At 27.2% G+C, this 21,402-nt stretch overlaps 1 protein-coding gene across 1 annotated transcript in view; it reads left to right on the top strand.

The window, feature by feature from the left end:
- LOC113557411 (calmodulin-binding transcription activator 1) overlaps positions 1-21,402 on the top strand; it is a 120,180-nt gene that overhangs the window by 56,346 nt on the left and 42,432 nt on the right. The window contains exon 4 of the mRNA XM_026962911.1: positions 8,518-8,585. Within this exon, the coding sequence (XP_026818712.1) occupies positions 8,518-8,585 (68 nt within the window). The remainder of the gene's footprint in view (positions 1-8,517; positions 8,586-21,402) is intronic.

Raw genomic sequence — 21,402 nt, 5'->3', positions numbered from 1 at the left:
TAAATTGCGCGCTCCCGGTAAAAATATGTTTGGTTGTTAGACAAATTTGTCCCGGAGCAACAGCGGGGGTAGGTGTGCATTCCGACTTTCCACCCTTTAATATTGTGTTTCTATGTATATATATTATATTCCGCTTTTTACGGCACATAATCCCTCTACACCTCGACCACTCCCCTCCCAACAATCCCACCGGCCGCACAGCTCGCGGCTAGTGTATTTTATTACTTTTACACTGGGCTCAGACAGTGGTCTGTATAATTTATGACCATGTTAATTTTCCTTATGTAACAGTTAATAATTACATTAAACAATACACGGGTGGAAGATTAAAAAAAAAAAAAAAATTGCATACACCCAATTTACACAGGAAAATAATAATATAGGTTAATATCGTACCTATATATACATGTATAATGTATATTATATGTGTGTGCGTTTAAATATTAACGGAAAAAATTAAAATATCTCATTTAATGTGCATGACATACTGACATACGTACCTAATATAATGATAATATATTATTTAATCTGAAAGAATATTAAACATATTTAATAACTGGAATATCAGTCGTATTCCATGATATTATATGTCATATGATTTTGAAAAACAAACGCAATCATTTCATTTTGTACAATTTATAATTGTTATAGTATTTGAATAAATTGTTTGTTATTAGGTACCGCCACAAGTTTTCCTACATTAGTTTTGAGCAAAATTTAGTTTGACTTAGAGAATATACCCAATAAAGAATACTAACGTAGTATGTATTTTTCGGCTTGTAATATTTTTCTCTAAACACCCGCGTAGTATAATCAACATTATTCGATTTCATTAGGGATTTTTTAATTTATTATTTAGAAAACTATACGATCTATAATCGTGTAATAAAACAAACATAGGATACCATAGATTAAATATACATAATGTATATTTAATCATCTCTGAGTATACCCACACGTATATTTCAATGACTCGTTGGCGTGTGGGAAGAACCATCCAACGATGACGACGGCACTCGGCCGTGAGTTATTGCTTCGGAGTTGAGTTATGAGTTTAATTGTTTAAACAAAATCCCTAAACCATATTTTCATTAAGTTGTAAATCAATAATCGCGTACGACGTAAATAATATTATATTAAAAACCACCGGTAATAGTAACCGCGTATAGAATACATCGCGATGGTCTTATATCGATTTTCAGACTTTTTATACTCCTATGACGCGTTCCGTTGCGATAATTTGAGAAATCTATAAGCGCAATATATATTTACATTAACGTAAGTAACGACAATACGATTATAATTCAGAACATTAAAATATAATCCCACAAATCGAAACGCATCTATCGTATAGGCATCGTCGGCGGTTTACTGAAGGTACACATAATATTTCGAATCCGTTTGGAATTTGTTTCAACGCACAACGTTTGTATATTTTATTTTTTCAATTTATCCGGCTCGCCAACTCTCGTGGGACTTTGCTGAAACGCATTTCGGCTTATATCGACAGTGACGTTCAGCCGCGGAGTCATGGTGTACCGCAACGGCACGGCCGCGTAACTCGGTTCGCGCCTGTGAAATCGAACCCTCGCAACAATCATATATACGTATTGCTGGTATATTATACATATACATATATAAGTGTGTGTACAGGATTACATAGATTATGTACAGAGTGGTCTCTGTTTAACCTTCTACGCCGATTTTACGATCGGGCAAAATAATGAGAAATGTTATAGGTATATTATATATAGTAGGCAATAACAACCATATGCGGTTAAGACTAGTTAAAAAGTCCGTGTTGGTAAGCCAAATTGTTTATATATTCTCGAATTTTTAATTTAACTAGCTATAGTTAATTAATTTTCCAATTAACTTGAGAACCTGGCTACTTTCGTTCACTGTTATAACACCATATACGATTTATCGCTTGTTTTGATAAATGGGCAACGTCTCATTTTAGTTCTGTAATTCCGAATCGACACAATTAGTAAAAATAAGGTGTTAAAATAATATATCACATCGTAATTTAATATAATACCATACATTCTTATTGTACTAAAATCAAAAATCGATATCACGAAAACGTACGTATACTATGAGAATGTAAGCATTGCAAATTAAATTCAACACTCTGTATATATCATATTATGTGTACATATACACGAATGTTCGTGTACGATAAATTTAAGTTTACCTCTACCACCATGACCCGTCCCTTCGAGTGTATATAATATACGATACGTCAATCGAACCTGAATTTGTACTGCAATCTGGCGCGCCAGCCGAATAATTCGCAATTTAAGTTATCGCAGATCATCACTCTCGCGTGGTTTTATCGGAACTCCTCCGCCGCGTAATTCAATCGATCAAAAGTTAAAATATCAGATTAACCTAATGGGTATATTGTATAAAATATATATAAACGAAACGATCGATAACACGTTGTATCTGTTTAGGTATTTGTTTTTGAATCCGTTTTGGTTAACTTAAAATTAAAATTAAAAAATTACGTCTTAATTATATTATTGGACCAGCTGAACCACCCAATTGGGTTGACTACAAATAATATCTTATGGATAATTTATATGATAATAACAATATAGAAGTTAATTCATAAGAATATATTTTAAATTCTATACAATCTTAATAAACACTTCAAATATTTGAGCAGCGTAAATATAAAGAAAAATGGCTGTCAACCATATGTCCGCTTTTTTTAAACGGTTATAATACTTCTGTGCACAATTTAAAAGTTCTGTAGAATACGTTTTGACCAGTTGAACAATTTCAACCAGTTTATACCAATTATTTAAACAGATAAATTATGATTTTTACAAAATTGTTAATTTATAATATTAAGTTATTTGTTAATTATTATTTTTTGTTTAATATTCGTTAATATTATACTTATCGTTAGATCAAAACTAAAATTGATACATTCGCCTATTCATATCCTTAGGTACCTATTATACAATTTGACATGCACATTTTTCCCCGATATCTTATGTGACAGAGTTCAAATAGGTTAACCATTCGAAATGATAATCCCGTTTATTTTAATGCATAAGTTTATGTAAAAAATAACACAAGATCATCATGACTGTATAAAATGTGAGATAAAATACAAACGAAAAACATAATTTATATTATTATTTATCTTAAGTAGGTAGAAAAATACTAAGGTATAATTTATAACATCGTAATTGAATATTATTTAAGTTTTAATAAAATCAAACACTAATATTTCATTTAGACGTTGTTACAAAAATTTATAACGTTAACAAATTGTTTTTAAAAAGCTATAAGCTATTTAAATATTAATTCGAACCGGAAACCGATTCGGATAAACCCTAAAAAAAAACAATCCAGTAATCAATTTTGACATTTTGGAATCAATTCAGAACTACTGAATAAAACATTCTATATTCTAAAAGCTTTTGTCTTTCGACCAATATAATTCTCACCTTATCCAATTATACTGTTGTCGACCACAATAATATTATTATATAATAACGTTTCACATAATACATATAAAATGTATATAATATAAAATCTCTTAGAATAAAAATTGTGTTAGAATGTCACATAATTGCATAAATTATTTAAGGATTATTATATCGCCACATGGGTTATATTTTAAAAGTAAGCGGTGTTAATAAATAGGATTAACTTTGGTTAGTCGAGGTAAGGCAATATTAAGAACGTCAATAGTTTTAAATAAATGTATAAGTTGGTACCTTGTAAATAATCTATGATTATACTTCTAAAAGTTTGAAATTAACATGAAGAAAAACACAAAACTAGTGAAAAAAAATTCATTATAGTATTATTATTATTGTTGTTTTTTTTTTTTTTTTTTTTTATAATCATTACCTAGGCCCAAATTTTTGTTTCCAAATATTTTAAATATTTATTTATAATAAACAAACACTTTGTGAAAAATGCATCCTAATATTTATTTTTATTTCAGAAAAGCTGTAATAATGTTTAGGTGAAACTATTTTTTAATTAAATCAATGATATTAATTTTTGTTTATTTCCAAACAAACTTATTGAGTTACAGTGTTATTAAACAAACAGAAAAAAAAATAATTACTTTTAATTACAACCTACGAGCATAAATATAGTGTATAAAGTATCAATATGATTTTAATTTCCGTATTGGTTTTTAAAGTAAAACTGAAAAAATCTAAACAATGAACTATTTATATATATATAGGTTATTGGTAGTAACTAATAATTATTAATTTATATTAGATAATTGTAGGTAACTACTTGGTAATTTGCTTAAAATTTGAAAGACCGCAAGCATTTCTTTGAAATCGATCATACGTATGTCAATAGTTATTACGATTCTTCTAACGTATATAACCTCTGTTATATTTTTCGTGAGACGCGTTTTTCTAACTTCGATCGTTGTTTGTCGTTGTCCACCAAAATCGATGTTGTGGGAGATGTGAGGATAGAACACAGACACCGAATTAAAAATCGAGTGTACAATATAAGCTTGATTTTATTAGATTGAAATACTAATATTATAATCACGTACTATTACTCGTGACGACGTCATCGAGGCTGGCCACGGCCTTTGCCGCTGGTCGTACGTACGCGTACGTCGGCTGCGTCCACGGTCCTACCTCTTTCGAGAACAGGTGGGGTGTGAGAGTCGGACAAGTCGCGCTGTTTGTGTCCCACAGTGGCGGTTGATAGGAGAGGATAGGAAAGAGCGACGTAGGTCCGCTGCAATACTTGTAATTTGTATTTGCGACTGTTATGGACCGCTTCACCCTCTTAAGTATCATTTACTTGTTTTATAACTAAAACAAAATGTATATGTGTAAGAGACTATACCATTAATGTATGTTAAGCATTAATTTGTATGTACTTGTATTAAGTGAGGATTCATATTATAATAAATAGCATAATATAATACTTTTATGATGACAATGCTATTAAAAAATAGCAAAAAATATTATACTATTTTTTTAGAAAATAGTTAAGATTTAATTTAAATTGCTTTGTGAATAGCATGTTAAGCGCAGATAGAAAAAAAATTGTAAATACAAAAAAATGGGTGGTTGGGCCGGCTAAGTACTTTTTTCTTATTTTCAACAGCGTGTGCTTTCTAAATTCTTCCGCATACTGATGATGGTTTGAAATATTATTTTTCATACGCGCAAACGGTTTGTTACATTTTTTTACGTTTGTGTACTAAAACGATCTATCAATATTGTTAAAGGTATTATTTTTGAAAATGTGTCGTGACCCTGTATTTGTGCGCAAACGATCTATCAATTTGTATAATAACAATTTTTAAAATGACTTTTTCAAAAAACATGCGCATCAACGATTTATACAATTTCAGATGTAATTGCCTAAATGTTCGCAAATGTTTATCTTTATGTATAATTTCTGCGTATTAATATAATATCATGTTTTATTTATTGTGGGATATCGAAATACGTCGACAACCGTTATACTCGTACAACAACTTTAGTGCGTAGTGTCCGTTTTATCAACTTCATTTTCTACGAATCAGTTTATTGTATTATTCAAGTTCAATTTAAAATGTACTACATGTTACTTAGTAGTAAAGAATTTACGAATTAAATTGTAATCTTTTCATTTCATAATAATATAAATACATTAGGTACGAACCGGTAATATCAATAAATACGTTGATATAATCATCGTATACCTTAATAAAAATGAAATATATATTAAAATACAAAATGTCAAAAGATTTAAATGGTTCTTTTTAATAATAAATATCCTGCATTACATTTGTGACTTAACCTTTTAACCGTGACAGTATAATATAATACACCATACACCTAATGTAATGTACGTTTAAATGACAGTTGAATAAATTACTTTAAATATCAATATACATTTTATACTAAGTATAATATAACAATTTATAGTTTTAAAATCCATCTGATTTCTGAGTCTTTTAAAAAAAAAAAATACAGCACACCATCACCGTCAATGCATATGATTACATAGGTATAGTAATGCAACATGTTATAATTCATTAAAATTCGTACAAATAATTCCTATTATTTTATTCAAAATTAAATATCTCCAATTATTAATTCATTACATAAAACGAGTTTGATTAATGTTTACATTGGCCTTCTTGATCTCTGTAATATATAAGACGGATTTTCATGTACTACAGACCAAAAGAAAAAGTGGGTAACACGTGATCGTATCCGAAATATATGAGTGTGGACCTGTGCAACATATATTAAAGAACATAGATGTATAATATATATACAGTGTTTTTATAAGATATCGGGTTTTATAGAAATAACCGAGTGGGAAATCTATTTACCATATAGTGTAAACTGTTTTACAAATGGTAAAACATACTGGATACAAATACACAATATCAATATAATTTTGGATATTTTACTAAGTTAATACGTGATTTATTTATTTTATCTGTTTATTTAAGTAAAAAGCAAATTAAACTATGAATTATTTTTATCATTTTATCATTCATATCATTCATTATTATTACTTAATATTTATCATTTTAAACTATGGCAAACACTATGTTATGTTTTCAAAACTCATGAGTTGGTCAAACATAAAAAAACAATGTTAAAATACTCAATTTAATAAATTTTAATTTACATTTATACATCCACGAGAAACCTCAATATCTTATTATGCATACGTTTCGGTGTAGAACATACTATATTTTTAACTAATTTTATTTTATACTTTAATCGTATATAATAATACATATCAATATTGTATACACACAACTTCTCAGAAACAAAATAATAATAATAGATACGATACTATTCTTCACCTTCACGTAATATTACTTATTATAGATAAAATTGAAAATTGTTTAATCGATATAACAAACAATATGAGTTCCTACTTAAATGCTGGCAGTGCTTTATTGATTCGTACCAATAGTATACTATGCATAAATAGTTATAAAATAATTGAAAAATTGGAAAATTAGAAAGTTAGAAAACAACTGGTTAGATAAAAAAAACAAAACAATAATTATGCAATATCATAGCAAGAATTTCTAATTATATCAAAATATTATAAAATGTATTAGAAATTATAGAAATTATATTTTTTCTCTTTGTACTTAACAACATTTTAAAGCGTTTTTTTCAATCTAAAAAGTTTAATAATATGGTAAAAACCGAGCGCACCTATTATGTATTTATGAGTCAACAATAAGTTATGGAATTCAATGGAAAAATTCTCTTAGTACTATTAATTTTAAAAGAAAAGTATTTAAAACATTTTTTTCCTTAAAGTATTAATTAAATTCAAAAAAAGGAATTGACCGGAAGCTACTACGCATTTATTTGAGCTATTTTTTCTTATAAAATTCACCTTTAGTTATTATTTTAGTTTAAAGGTACCATATTTTAATTTCTTAACTGTGGCTTGTGGCTTGAAACATTTTATTGACTTAAATAAATATGAATAATAAAAATCAATTATAATAAAAATTGTAAGTTTAAAAAAAAATATTCAATTGTTAAACTTCTAATTAAACCACTGTAAAAAAATCAATTTAACTGATTAATATTGATGAAAAAATTATGATGAAACGTATTCTGATAGTAAAACAATTATTCACCAATATTATTAATTTATGAGAAATTATGACTCTCAATTCAATCAAAATTTTTATTTTTAAAATAAATTTTGAAGCATTACAAGAAATATGGTAATGTTAAAAATCAATTATATACAATAATAATTTATATCAATCCTTTAAATAAAATTACTAAGGTGTTTAATCATTCGTAAAATAAAACAAATTTATATTTACATGGACTGAATAATAAAAATAAAATAATAATGAAAAAAAAAACTATAAACCCAATAAAAATAAACTTCCTAAAAGGTTGACGTTGAACGATTTTTTTTTTTTTTTTGAAGTGTACTTCAATACAAACACTCACTGTAAGTTGAAAAATGTTGTTTTTCAGAATATACATTGCTGTTAATACTATTTTAAATATTTTATAAAAACAAAATCAATTATATTATAAGAATAGGATAGAATCTAACAAAAGAAAATCAAAGTATGTGTGTTTTAAAGATTGATTCAATAATTTTATTATTATGAAACATAATATATCATTTGAGAATGCAACTTTAGGATAGCTTATAAAAATTAAATAAAATCTTGTTTCATTAAAGCAGAAAGGACTTGATTTTAATTATGATAAGTTGTAAACCAAAATTAAATATTCAGTGTTTTTATGTATAAATAATATTTAAAAAAAAATAGAGTTTTAAACAAAAACTTAATATTTATCTTTATATTTTAGAACTACTATTATACACAAAACATAAATCAGAAAAGTTTATAATAACTAATTAACGTAGTTCGGAATTATTTCGGTTTCTCTTTTTATTTTTTATTAATTTAATTTTATAAAATGTATTTTAATTGTATAAATAATAGAACTTTTGCATACATATATCAAAATGTATAATAATATATTATTATAATTTTAGGAAATAGCAGCAATATTAATCAATTTTGAAAGACACAGTGAATGGCAGTCAAAAGAAGTAAAAATAAGGTAAGATTTCTATACAATTGTTATCTGTGGCTTATAAAAATAGCATAATTTTTAAAAGAGTTCAGTATTTTTTTTATAAAATATTGTTATCATAATAATAATGGTAAATCACTGTTTATTTGAATTAAAATAATTTTATTTTTAACAATTTTATCAACTTTCAGCATAATGATTAAATTCACATAACATGTCTATAGCTGTGGTACACAACTATGAATCGCTTAAATGACTTATAAAAGCAGTAAATAAAAATAAAAATAATAGTAAAAATTATTTTGAGTACATTGTCTACATTATAAACTTTACGATAATATCTACCTACGTCCTATACGTTATTGTATTATTTGTATCAAAATAACAACATTTTTTTAGTAGGTATTCAAACAACATCATGTAAAATACCCTATTTATAGACTATTATACAATTAAAAGACGTAAGTACTTAGTTTAGATCGATAGTGTTAGTAAGGCTTCTAATGTTTTTATTTTTTTTATTATCACGGTAAAATATAATAGAACAATGTACCAACATTTATACATATGAATGCATTTCAAACGTATTCATATCATGTTATTTTATATTTGAAATTAATGGTTCGGTTAAAATGTTTTAATCGACTAAAAACTTATAATTACTGAAGTTCTGTTAACTAAATTTTAAATAAATATAAAATATTTACGAATTGCATAATATTTTTTTTTTAGTTTAAGCTGGATAATATATTCTATGATAATAAAATACTTGACAACATATCGTTATACTTATATTTTATATTATACATTCTGCCGTGATGTGTTATGCACAATACTATTTTTATTGTTGTAAACATTTTTATTTTTGTTTTGTGTTAGCTTATCGATTTAAAAAACAAATAGTGATGGATAAAATGACAGGATATTTTGCTAAATTTTGACGTGTCATTTTTCCATGTATTTGTTTAAGTAAATTATTATTTTTGTTTTTTTTATTTTTTAAACAGGATACATATGGCTGTTTGTAAAAAAAAAAAATTGCGTAATAGGTTTGTATACAAGAGAAACCGTGTGTAATTTACCCTAAGGATATTTTACGAATCTGGCTACAAAAAAATTACAATAATAATAAAATATTTTTCAGGATGCGCTTTTGCCATTATTCCGCCAACTGAAAATATTTTATTATATGTGGTGTACATAAATCACTTTCCCGGGACTGTCCTTTGTGGATGACAGTGTAAGAGTGTGTGTTTATATATGTATATTGTATATGTACGGGTGCGCGCTTGCAATTTACATCCATCCAGCACGAGTACTTTTTAAAACTTTTACTAAAGCTCTCTTCTGAATTTAAGTTAAATGTTTCAGCAGCTTTTAAAATCAAATAACATTCTAAAGTCACGTCGAAAAGTTTGAATTTTTGCATTGTTTTAACAACCAACACATTACATATCAAATTACTTAGGTCACGACTATTAGTCTATTTGGTTATTCATATTTCTGATCTTATAAAGTTATACTTTATAATCATGCAATACACATATATAATTGTATGTTTAAACTTACGTTTTAAAAAGTAATTTAATGTGCTTAAATAACTATTTATACTCGTGTAAATCAATAACTAAGTAACGCATTACTATTAGTGACTAGTGCTGGTACTGTTGACTAATGATTAATGACTATCAACAATCGACTAATTAGTTATTCGATAGTTGTTGACTGTTACCTATGTATTTACTATTTAGCTAACTGATCGATGGGATTATTAGAATACAATGTATAGGTTATACTGACCAATTCAAATAAATTAGTGATCGATTAATTGTTCAAACAAATCAAAATGCGATTAATTATTTTGTTTTGAAATTTGTCGTTGCCATTAATTTATATTCGAACAATTATTCAATAATTTAAATTAAACAATGCAATTAGGTACAGATCAGTATACAAATAAAATATTATAAACCAAATGGTATCTTTTTTGAAAACAAAATGAATACATGGGAATATCACTTTTGACTAGAAAACTATGTCTAAAAAAAAAAAGCTTCAAATCACACTCAACGATTAATAATATCAATATATAATAATTTGTTGGCAATGGAAATAGACGCTTTATTATTACATAAATATTATATTTTCGATGAAACTTATCCTTATATATTTAAAAAAATTTTTGATCAAACATTTATATTATTGATCTACTTTCAAAGATATTTTATATTATACAATATAAGTACATATCAGCATATTGCTTTACTAGAGTAAAAAAAAAATTGATTGTTCCTTTCCCAGTAGTCAATATTTTTTTCATAGTGAAATTATTTATAGCGGAACACTTTTTTACCTTGTTGTAAATGTAGTGATTGTCCGTGCGTTTTAGTGAGTTCATTGAAGTTTTAACTCGGTATTTACAGTCAGCAAAAAAAGATCTAAGAGGTCAACTTTATTTTATTTTCAACTATATGAGTATTGAAATAAAAAAAAAAATACATTTTTATAATATTTTTAATCTGAAAATTAATTTTTACCATATGACAATTTAATATAAGTAACTTATTGATTAGTTCCATGTTTAATTTTTAGTTATAGCCAAAGCTTATATATAAAGATACAAAATAAGTTTTAAATTGATTCGAAAAAGTTAATAATAATAAAAAAAATGTAATAACCAAATATAAAATTGTTATTTAAGTCATTATTAAAATGTGTGCCTAATTATATAGACTAAATAAATTTTATAAAACCGTTATCCTGTTCTTTAGTTATTAGCTTAAATAAAGTCACAAAAGTTCAATAAAAAAAAGGTATTACAATAAATTGTAATTATTTGGTTATACCAATGGATATTACCCAATTATCTATCACAATATATATTACAATTGTTTTTTCAAACTAATGATAAAAAAAAAAAAAAGGAAAAAAGTAGATAAATGCTGGTACAGTAAATTTCGAGTGTATCTTATCATTAAAGAGTAAGTCGTTATAATGTAGGTTATAATAGAGCCATAACATGTTGAATTTGAATTATAATCGTAAACGAAAAACGGTTCTAAATATTAATCAAATAATTAATATTCTACTATTAGTTATAGAGTGGGTTGAATTAATTTTTGTCGAAAACAATGTATTTGAATGATATTGTGTGTACAAATTATAATAATATACGTTAAAAGTTTCAAGCGCTACAAGATTTCTAAAAACTTTTCGGAAAAGAAAAAGAATGCAAGCACACTCTATACACAATTGCACTGCAGACTCGACGGCGCGGCGGTAACCGTACATAGAAAACACGCGTATAATATATGGCGCTGGCTTCAAACGGATCAGATTTGGACACTCGCAGTCACTATATTATCGAACGTAACGCGTTTTTATTTATATAAGTGTCAGGGGTCTCCAATCTTTTTTTTGTGTCGGGCCAAATCTGAGATAAGTTTTTTCATCGCGGGCCAACATTTGTTTAAGGAATAAGGAGGTAATGAAATCGAAGAATAGATACGATTCAGTATTATAAAGGTGCCTATAGTACCTACCACATTATAGTGTTCTTGAGCAACCGGAAAACCCCGTCGATATTACACCGAAAGTCGGATAAGTGTGATCGTCGAGTTTTTCTATTATTAGCTATAATCAATACCTATATAAGTCTGACTGTAATAAATTGTTATGAATAACACCAAATGAAAAAAATTAATAAAAAAAACAATGAAAACATAAATTTACTTGGCGGGCCGGTTCAAAAATGTCGGCGAGTCCTATGTTGGAAACCCCTGCAGGTTTATATATCGTCATTGTTTTCGTTAAAGGCCGAAATTTAAGAGCAACTCAACACGTTCACCACTGCACGCATCGCTCGCGAATTCTAACCACGTTTCGACGAAATGGAAAAAAATTCTGAACCCTAACGGCGGCGGGTCGGCGACGAGTTCGCGCGCGCTTAGTAGAGCGGTATCGGATATCCGGCCCGCGCTGTGTGGGGGTTCCGCGGCTCGCCGTCCGGTGATGGGTGCACGTCAAGTGTGCGGACGAACTGGTTCATCGTAGTGTTGGCCCGGAAGTTCGTCCGGTCGACGGAGGCGTTCAGGCGTTGTGCGCCGGGCGGTCCCGAGGACGAGAAAATCGCCTGTCCGATCGCGGTGACTGTAAACCGAAACCACTACCATGGTCGTTGGTCAGCCATTACCATCTGAAATCGGAACGCTGTGATGTACGCGCGCGTGGCCACACTGATGAAAAGCTCCGTTATCGAAAGGGGTACGAATTTCTCGGGTCGCTCAGTTCGGTGCGGTGACGTGATGGGCCGTCCAGAGAACGAGACGTACGTATGACAGTCGCCGTACGATATCCGTTTTGTTAATCGTTGTTTGAGCTTGTGGTCGGTCAGCACGTTTTCTATTTCTCGCGAACCATAACGTTTTTTTAAGCGCACGATAGACCAAAACGTCGGCAGTAGTATGCTCTGCTACGGATGAATGTGAATATTTTTTTTCGAAAAGGAATACGCGGATCCCTAACACTTTTTACATACTATACAAACGATTCGATCCGGTCTTGTGTTTTTTTTTCTTGAATCCGATTCAATCGAGGCGAGGCCAATGATACACTTCGCGTAGTACCTACCACTATCAAAATATTTTCAAAATTATGAACAATAAAAACTGGAAAACATCGAAAATATAGTCAAACGCAGTGTATTAGTACACGCGAGCTGCGAGAAAGAGTAGGTACGGTCGTATTATTACACTATGATATACATGTACGATATACAAGCTGCTTACGCTGTATCTACTATAAAATATGTGCGTCTACACGAAATCCACTACGGTACACGATGGGCTGTAACGTGCCTCGTAGTCCTCGTTTAGAGGTAATAAGTTATTGGGCATTACCATACACGATATCGAGTTTTTATCGGGCGCGCGTCAACAATGGTTATCGATGTCTAAATTTGTAAATGATATTTCAGATGACGTATACAAATATACACAGCGTGCACTGCGCATGCGTACCAATATTCAACGAACGTAGTATCACAGAAATTCGATATGTTCCAATGCGATATTATTGTCGTACATATTTCAATGATATGACACCTATTATACGTCTTGTACGTACCTACGGAAGTTTGTAATTTTTACCATTGTGATGGATAATCAAAAATATCGTTTGTGATTTACACCAAACGAATGTGTAGTATCTCGTATTTTGTATCTACGACGTATATCAGGTTGTATCGTCGGTACCTATATTATAGAATCCACGTGTTGACATCGAGACGAACGACAATAATAATTTTACGGGAACTCCAACTGCCCAGTGCCCGCGATCCAATCTGGGCGATGACAAAAATATGTGCATTTAATATATTATTGTTGATTAACATTATATTGTAGTGTATATATATTCCATATTATATCATATAGTTGTTATTAGATAGCTTTAAATTCAATGCAGTATTCCTTTATTTTGGTATAAATTACATATGTTACATAAATATATATACATTTAGGTGGAAATTGATTCTACAGCCCTGTACGTAGGTATATTACATATCAAATGGATAAAACTATTTATGTAGGACATAGTAGTGTAGTTGGTGATAAATTACGATACACGTTTTATGTTTAACTAACTTACAAGTTAGTTGCAATAAGATACCAGTATTCTAAACATATTAAACTATATAAGTTGATAGTAGATACAACATCGTGGTTAAGTTCAAATTGATTAACATCTGATGTAGGTACACACTTTTCATTCGCCTATAAACGAGTAGACTTTTTTGGTTATTATTATTTATTTTTTTTTTTTTAGAGCACTGACTTTATGCGATTAAACACGTTTATTTACATTTGAGAAAAAAATAAAAAAGGGTTTTTTAAGATAGCGTTTGATTTGGATAAAATAATTTAATATGATCATATTTGTATTTACGGTATTTTAGTATGTCCTTTCTCCTTTAATATATTTCTCTGAATAGAAGAAACCTAGTTCTGTAACCCATTATAATAATAGTATCTACATTGAAACTAAAAAAATATGGATTTCAATAATTATTTGGAACTATTATGCTAAAGAAACATAAACAGTTTTAATTCATAATTAACAGAGTAAAGTATACGGTTTTTATTTTATATAAATAATTTTTTTTGTTTTTATTTTATTTTATCTTTTTTTTTTAGAATAAATTAACAACGTCACGAAAGGTACAAATAAGAAAGGGTAGGTACGATCCTAATTAAATTATTTTGTAATTTGGTATGCTTTAATGTATTATTTTAACTATTTTTTATTAATATCAACTTATCAAGTCGTAAAACAAAACTAATATTCTAGGATTGTAATATGAGCGTGACACAAGATTGTTGTTTCGCTATAATATAACATTAACATAATAGGTACCAAATATTCTAAAAGGTTATAATACATAATAATGCTCTATTAGATTTTTTCAACGACTTTTTAAATTATTTCTATAAGCTTATTATTTATAATAATTAATTCTCTTATTTTTGTACTAAGCAAGTTAAGTTAAAATAGTAAACTATATTGTTATAACGTATAATGGATCGCATCTTTATTCTTTATAGAATAAAAATAGGGAATACCAATGAAATTAAGTTAAAAATGAAAATAAGTTTAATGTTATTTCAAATTATATTTATTATTAATATTCTAAAATTTTGTATATTCTAAAAAAAGAGACGTGACGTAAAATATAACTTAATAAACAAGTATCTAAAACATTTTACAACATTTTTTTGCGGTAAATATGTTATAACTTATAATGGTTTTAGAAAATTATAAAACTTAAATTCTTAATAATTAAGTTATTAAATGTTAAAAAAAAACAAGTATTAATATAACACATAATTTTTTTAACATATTCCAACGCTGACGTCAATCATCTCAATTCTTTAAAGTAAAACATTAATGTATTTACAGTTCAAGGTTCTCAATATACATTTTTAATGTCAGTTTTTCGAACGAAATATTGTGCAAAATATAATTTATGCCTCATTATAGTATATATATGTTTATAATTGTACCTTATTATTACTTACCTACATTGTATTATGATAAATAATCAAACATAGTGGGATCATAAGCAAAATTATTAAATATTTAATTATTTAAAATTTAATGATTTATTTGATTTTTTAGACTCTTATTTACACGAATTTAATATAATAAAATCTATTAAATTAAAATTTCAATAACCCCAACTTACTTTCCTTTTCGTCACTAATTGACATACATAGAAATGTTGATAAAATATATTGTGGAAAAATAAGGAATTTAAAATGGTACCAAGTTAAACAAAAATTAAGAGAAATTAAACAATCATTTGAACTTTGACCAAAACCCAATATTTCAAGCCAAAAAGAAGAAGTCACAACAAATAAATTCAGAATCGGCCACTCCAGAGTTACCTATACAATGATACCTAATGGAAAAAACAGTACCGAACCTCTTGCTGTTTCAAACTCTATACGATAAAACATTTATTCGTCCATTACCTAATGTTTACAAAGGCTAGAGAAGAATGTCGAATTCCAGAAAACTTGTGTAATAGAAAGGCCCTACTTTGATACAAAAATAATAATTTTGTTATTAATTAAATTGTAAATGTTTAATTTGGACGTAAGTCCAATGTAATACTACTTCATACACAAATAATCGCAAGCTAATAACCTTGTAGTTGATCTTGAAACGAAAAAAGCAAAATTATATTTTCTTGATTTTAAAACGTTGTCTTTCTATCAAACAATTATTTATCAATGAAATAGTAATTTTTTTTTAATTTCATAAAACTTTATGAAACCACCACACACATTTATGGAAAAACGTAAAAGTCACAAAAGTAGAATATTTTTTAATTAATTTTGATGTATACACTTTTACGAATCAGAACCAATTTTAAACAAGTAACTAATTGGTTACTATTATTTAAAGTTTAGATTATTAGGTTGGAATAACAGGCTATTGACTAGACACTGTTAGTAGGTACCTCAGTGCCCCTAAAACTTGCAAAATTCTGGTCATTATATAGTAGATTCGTCAAATTCAAACCATAAAATATGCTAAGTATAACAAATTAATTGAAGATACTTCCTACTAGTTAAAAATTATAGTTTGATACCTAATATTTGAACATCCTATGTATTTACGTTATAATTAATATAATATTAGAAAATACTTACAATTATTACATGGACCTACGTATGAGTATAATATTATTATGACATCGATAATGGTAAATTTTAAAAATATGGTTTTAATTTGTACGTAATGTGCTAATACTTAATATAGAAGAATTTTAATATATATTTGCCTGTAAAGCAAACATAATAAGACGGCTAATTGTAAAAACAAAGTTTTAAAAGCAATAACAATTAAACCATGCAGAGTGATTATTTTATCATGAAACACTTATTATGATAAAACTATTTACATTTTTTTATATAATTTACAATCAAAATAAAACAATATTTTTTTTGAATATTTAGTATCGACATAGTTTTTTGAGTTTATTTTTTATAATAACAATATATATTTTTAATTTTATAGATTTTGAAGTAGAATACTTTTGGAATATATCGATGTATTAAATCGAAACTAGGACAAGTAGTTTAATATGTACTTAAATTATTAATGAGCGGAGTAGTAGGCCAACATTGAAGGGTATCACCGCAGCCACTACACTTCACTCACCTAAACTTTAAATACTTAATAACTCATAAACTAATTTTGATTTTCATACATTGAAACATATTTTGCTTCAGAATAGGAAATTAAAAATATACATTGTGATTAAAAAAAGTAAGAAACTCAAAAAAGTTATAACGATACAAAATATTTAAAAAATGTTATTGTATTTTGATTGTAAATTATATAACACATATTTTCAAAAATGTTAATGGTTTTTAAAATAATAACTGATTCGTGATAAAAGAATCACCTTACATATGACGATTCCAAGGGTAAAACGATAGTATATAGTACGTCGGTCTGAAAAACTAGTTTTCAACTATTTTAATTTGTATGTGTTTATTTCAATAAAAAGTTTTCTTTTCGTTATATACCTTAGAATAAATCCATTTAATTATTTACTTTAATCTGATCAGCTGATCTGAAACTGGTTAATTTAAAGTCATCGAGTATTACAAGTATAACAACAAAACTGTTCTATCTACATTTTAGAACTGAGCTTAAGCTGGTTGATTCATTGTATTTTTGTTACTAATATGATAATTGGAGTATATCGTTTATTCTTGAAAAGTGCATTTACTACAGTACATCCATTCTCTCACAAAATATAATAAGCACCTGCACTGTATTTAGTACTGGTATTGTCCATTTGTATGTTTTAATTATATACAATATTCTCATAATAATACTTTCGCGTAATCTACCTATATCAAAAACATAAATCTACTCAAGCTTAAATTACAACAGCATGTATTTATAAAAAATAATTATAAGAAAAACACTGAAAGCTCTATATTAATGTATATAGGTAGGTTAGATTAGGATACACAGCAAATATTGTACCTATTCGTATTAAATAGTATATACATATAATTTTTAGAACTATTACCATTAGGTTCATAATAATAATAATATATACAAAGTCTAAATTGATAACTTCCAAATAATGGTAATATAAATAGCCATAAATTGTTATTGATATTATTATATATATATATATATTATTAGTAATAGTGTAATAGTAGTATAATGTAATATAAAAACATATTAAAAAAAAAAAAGAATTTGATTGCACTCTAACCTTACTAAAAAATTAAATATAATAAATAAAGTTAAAAAAAATTTTGCTTTATTTAGACATTTTTCTTTCATAGTAAATATGTAAAATACATTTTAGTGATTTGGATAGTTTTAAGTACTTATTTGTTTAAGAAAAAAAGCCAATACTCTTTTGTAATTCTTCTAAATCACATTTCAATTTTTGTAGTTCTGTCGTGTACATATCGTTATTAGATCCACTTGATTTTCTGTTGTGTTTTTGGGTAACAGCTCTTATGCTGTTGAATAAACCGCATTTAGGTTTCATGTCTGTCGAGCATTTCTTTGTTGGACAACAAGGACTAATTTCGCATTTCTTTGTTGGACAACAAGGAATAATTTCGCATTTCATTGTTGGACAACAAGGACTAATTTCGCATTTATTTTTTGGACAACAAGGATCAGTTTCAGATTTTTTTCTTGGACAAGAAAGAATAATTTTGCATTTCTTTTTTGGACAACATGAATCGGTTTCGGGTTTTTCTATTGGACAACAAGGCGGCTCAGGTTCACATTTCTTAGGCGGGCAGCAACAAGCTTCAACATTGCACTTGATTTCCTCAATTTTCTCTGATAGTAAACTCATTTGTTTTAGTTGACATTCTCTTTCATTAAGTTTACTTTTCAGTGCACTTATTTCTGTACATTTACATTCATTTTCTTCCTGCAATTCCATGATTTTTTTTTTCAAGCAACCTAAATCATTGTTCTTTGCACAAATTTCATCTTGTAATCTTTGTATCCGGCTCTTCATTTCTAAGTGATTTTTGGCAGTCGCTTTATTCACTTCTATTAATTTTGAAGCAAATTTTTTTGATTTACATCTCTCGTCATTTAATTTACACATTGCTTCATCGTATCGTGTCTCTAAGTCGTTATATTTTTTGCAGCTTATTTTCAACTCGTTTAATAAATGTTCTCGCTCTTGCATGAACTTTTCCTCCATACGCGTAGCACATAATGTTGTCTCACAAAGACTTTTCTTTGTACATTTTAAGTCCATATTCAACATCGCGTTTGTATCATTTAATTTATTACAAGCTGTTTTGCATTCCTCAAGGTCTTTGCGAACTTTACAGAGTTCCTGTTCATTACATTTAAGGTTTGTCTTCAATTTACTAATCACGCAGTTATTTTCTTCCAATTCCGACTAATAAAATAAAAATAAAACTATTTGAATGTCTTACCAATAATATAGTATGGTAAACTATTCGATAAGTGAAATATGAGTTCAAGTGAACAGCGAAACGTATAAAAAAAAAAAAAACCAAAATTCGAAAGTTCATACCTTATAGTGTATAATATTATATATTGTTTTATGACTGTACGTTAGGTTAACCTAATCTAAGGTAATAGAGGTAACTTGGATCAAAGAAAACATTTAGACCATAGTAATTTTTATATTAATAATACTTGTGACACTAAATATAAGCCAAAAAAAAACCACCTTAAAATTATTATTGACTATATACCGAATACTGATTATTACAACTAAAACGTTCAAAACAGCCGTACTAAATTTAGCAATATTAGGTCAATTAAATTAATTTTTTAAACAAAAATGGAAAATTAATTATAAGATAACATTTATAATAAATAATATGTAAATATATTGGAAAATATAAACTTATAAATTTATATTATACCATCATAAATAAAAACGAGTAAATAATAAGTAAAATTCACTACTCCTACAATAGTAGGTAATATTGTATGATATGTATTAAGATAATTATAATTGATAAGTATATATAATTAATTAATATAATAGTATTTTATTTTTCATAAGTTTATATTTATGTATAGGTAAATTAAAATGATCAATAAATCTAAAATTTTTTTTTAATCGTTTATTAATATAATTTTTTTTAAGCCAATCTATTATCAAGGAAATTAAATAGTTATTTACTTTAGTTATACATAATTGCTTCTGGACACTTTCTAAAATTGTTTCGGTTTCTGCTAACTGTGATTCAAATTTATTTGAATTGTGTTTTAAAGTTTTCAATTGACTGTTTAAACAGTTGTTGGCATCTTCAAGTTTTTCGTTCTTCAATTCCCATTGGTGTGCTATATCCATGGCTTTCTTAATCTTTTCTGATTGAACGTTACATGTAGCTGACAGTTCATTAAACGATTTCTTATAGGCATTATAACTATCTTCTTTATTTTGTTCAAATTGTTTGCAAATTTTTTTTAATTCATTTCTCTCGGAAACTAATGCTTCGTTCTCTTCTAGTTTTTTATTTAACTTTGATATTTTTTTCTCTTGACAGGATATAATATCTTTTAACTTTTGTGTCGTGTCTTCAGAGTACATCTATATAAATACAATTTTAGATAATTATTTTAGATTTCATAATGAAAATATAATACAGTTTATAACTTACTTTGTTAGACTTATTATTTGTAGAAATAAAATTTTAATCTAATACAATTTGAGATTAATTGCATTTGATGTAATTTTGCTGTTTGTTTATAATCAAACAAAAGTTCAGTTGCTAGTAATTTTAATACTGGTAAACAAAATGTTATAGAGCTTAGTCATAACTAACAATACAAATGAAAAAAAATATAATATTAATTTTAATTTTTAATATGAAATTTTATTTGTCTGTCCTTGAACCAGAATAAACTGGTAAATATAATCATGTTTAAATTACAACTCATTATTAATATCATTATTTCCTATGTATCTAATTATTGACTGATTTACGACATATTTCAATTTATTAATGTCATATGAAAACGCATAAGAAACTTTGAGTTAATTTTTTAAAATTGTTTTAAATATTTAACAATAAAAAATATGTTTACTTTGTACATACGAATAAAAAAATATAAACAGGAAACAAATAGCTCGATCGTTAAACGCTAACCAAGTTAACGTGTATTAAATAACAAGATATAAGAGCCTATTTGTTCCATTATGCATATTTTGTGAATAGTGTTTAATTACAGTATTGCTGGCATCATCCACATCGAACGTATTAAATAATAATCAGATCATGAATCAATATTTATA

Source organism: Rhopalosiphum maidis, chromosome 3 (assembly GCF_003676215.2).
Source record: "Rhopalosiphum maidis isolate BTI-1 chromosome 3, ASM367621v3, whole genome shotgun sequence".
NCBI classification, from domain to species: domain Eukaryota; kingdom Metazoa; phylum Arthropoda; class Insecta; order Hemiptera; family Aphididae; genus Rhopalosiphum; species Rhopalosiphum maidis.
The sequence above is the reverse complement of the archived record's forward strand: the minus strand, read 5'-3'. Positions and strand labels throughout refer to the sequence as shown.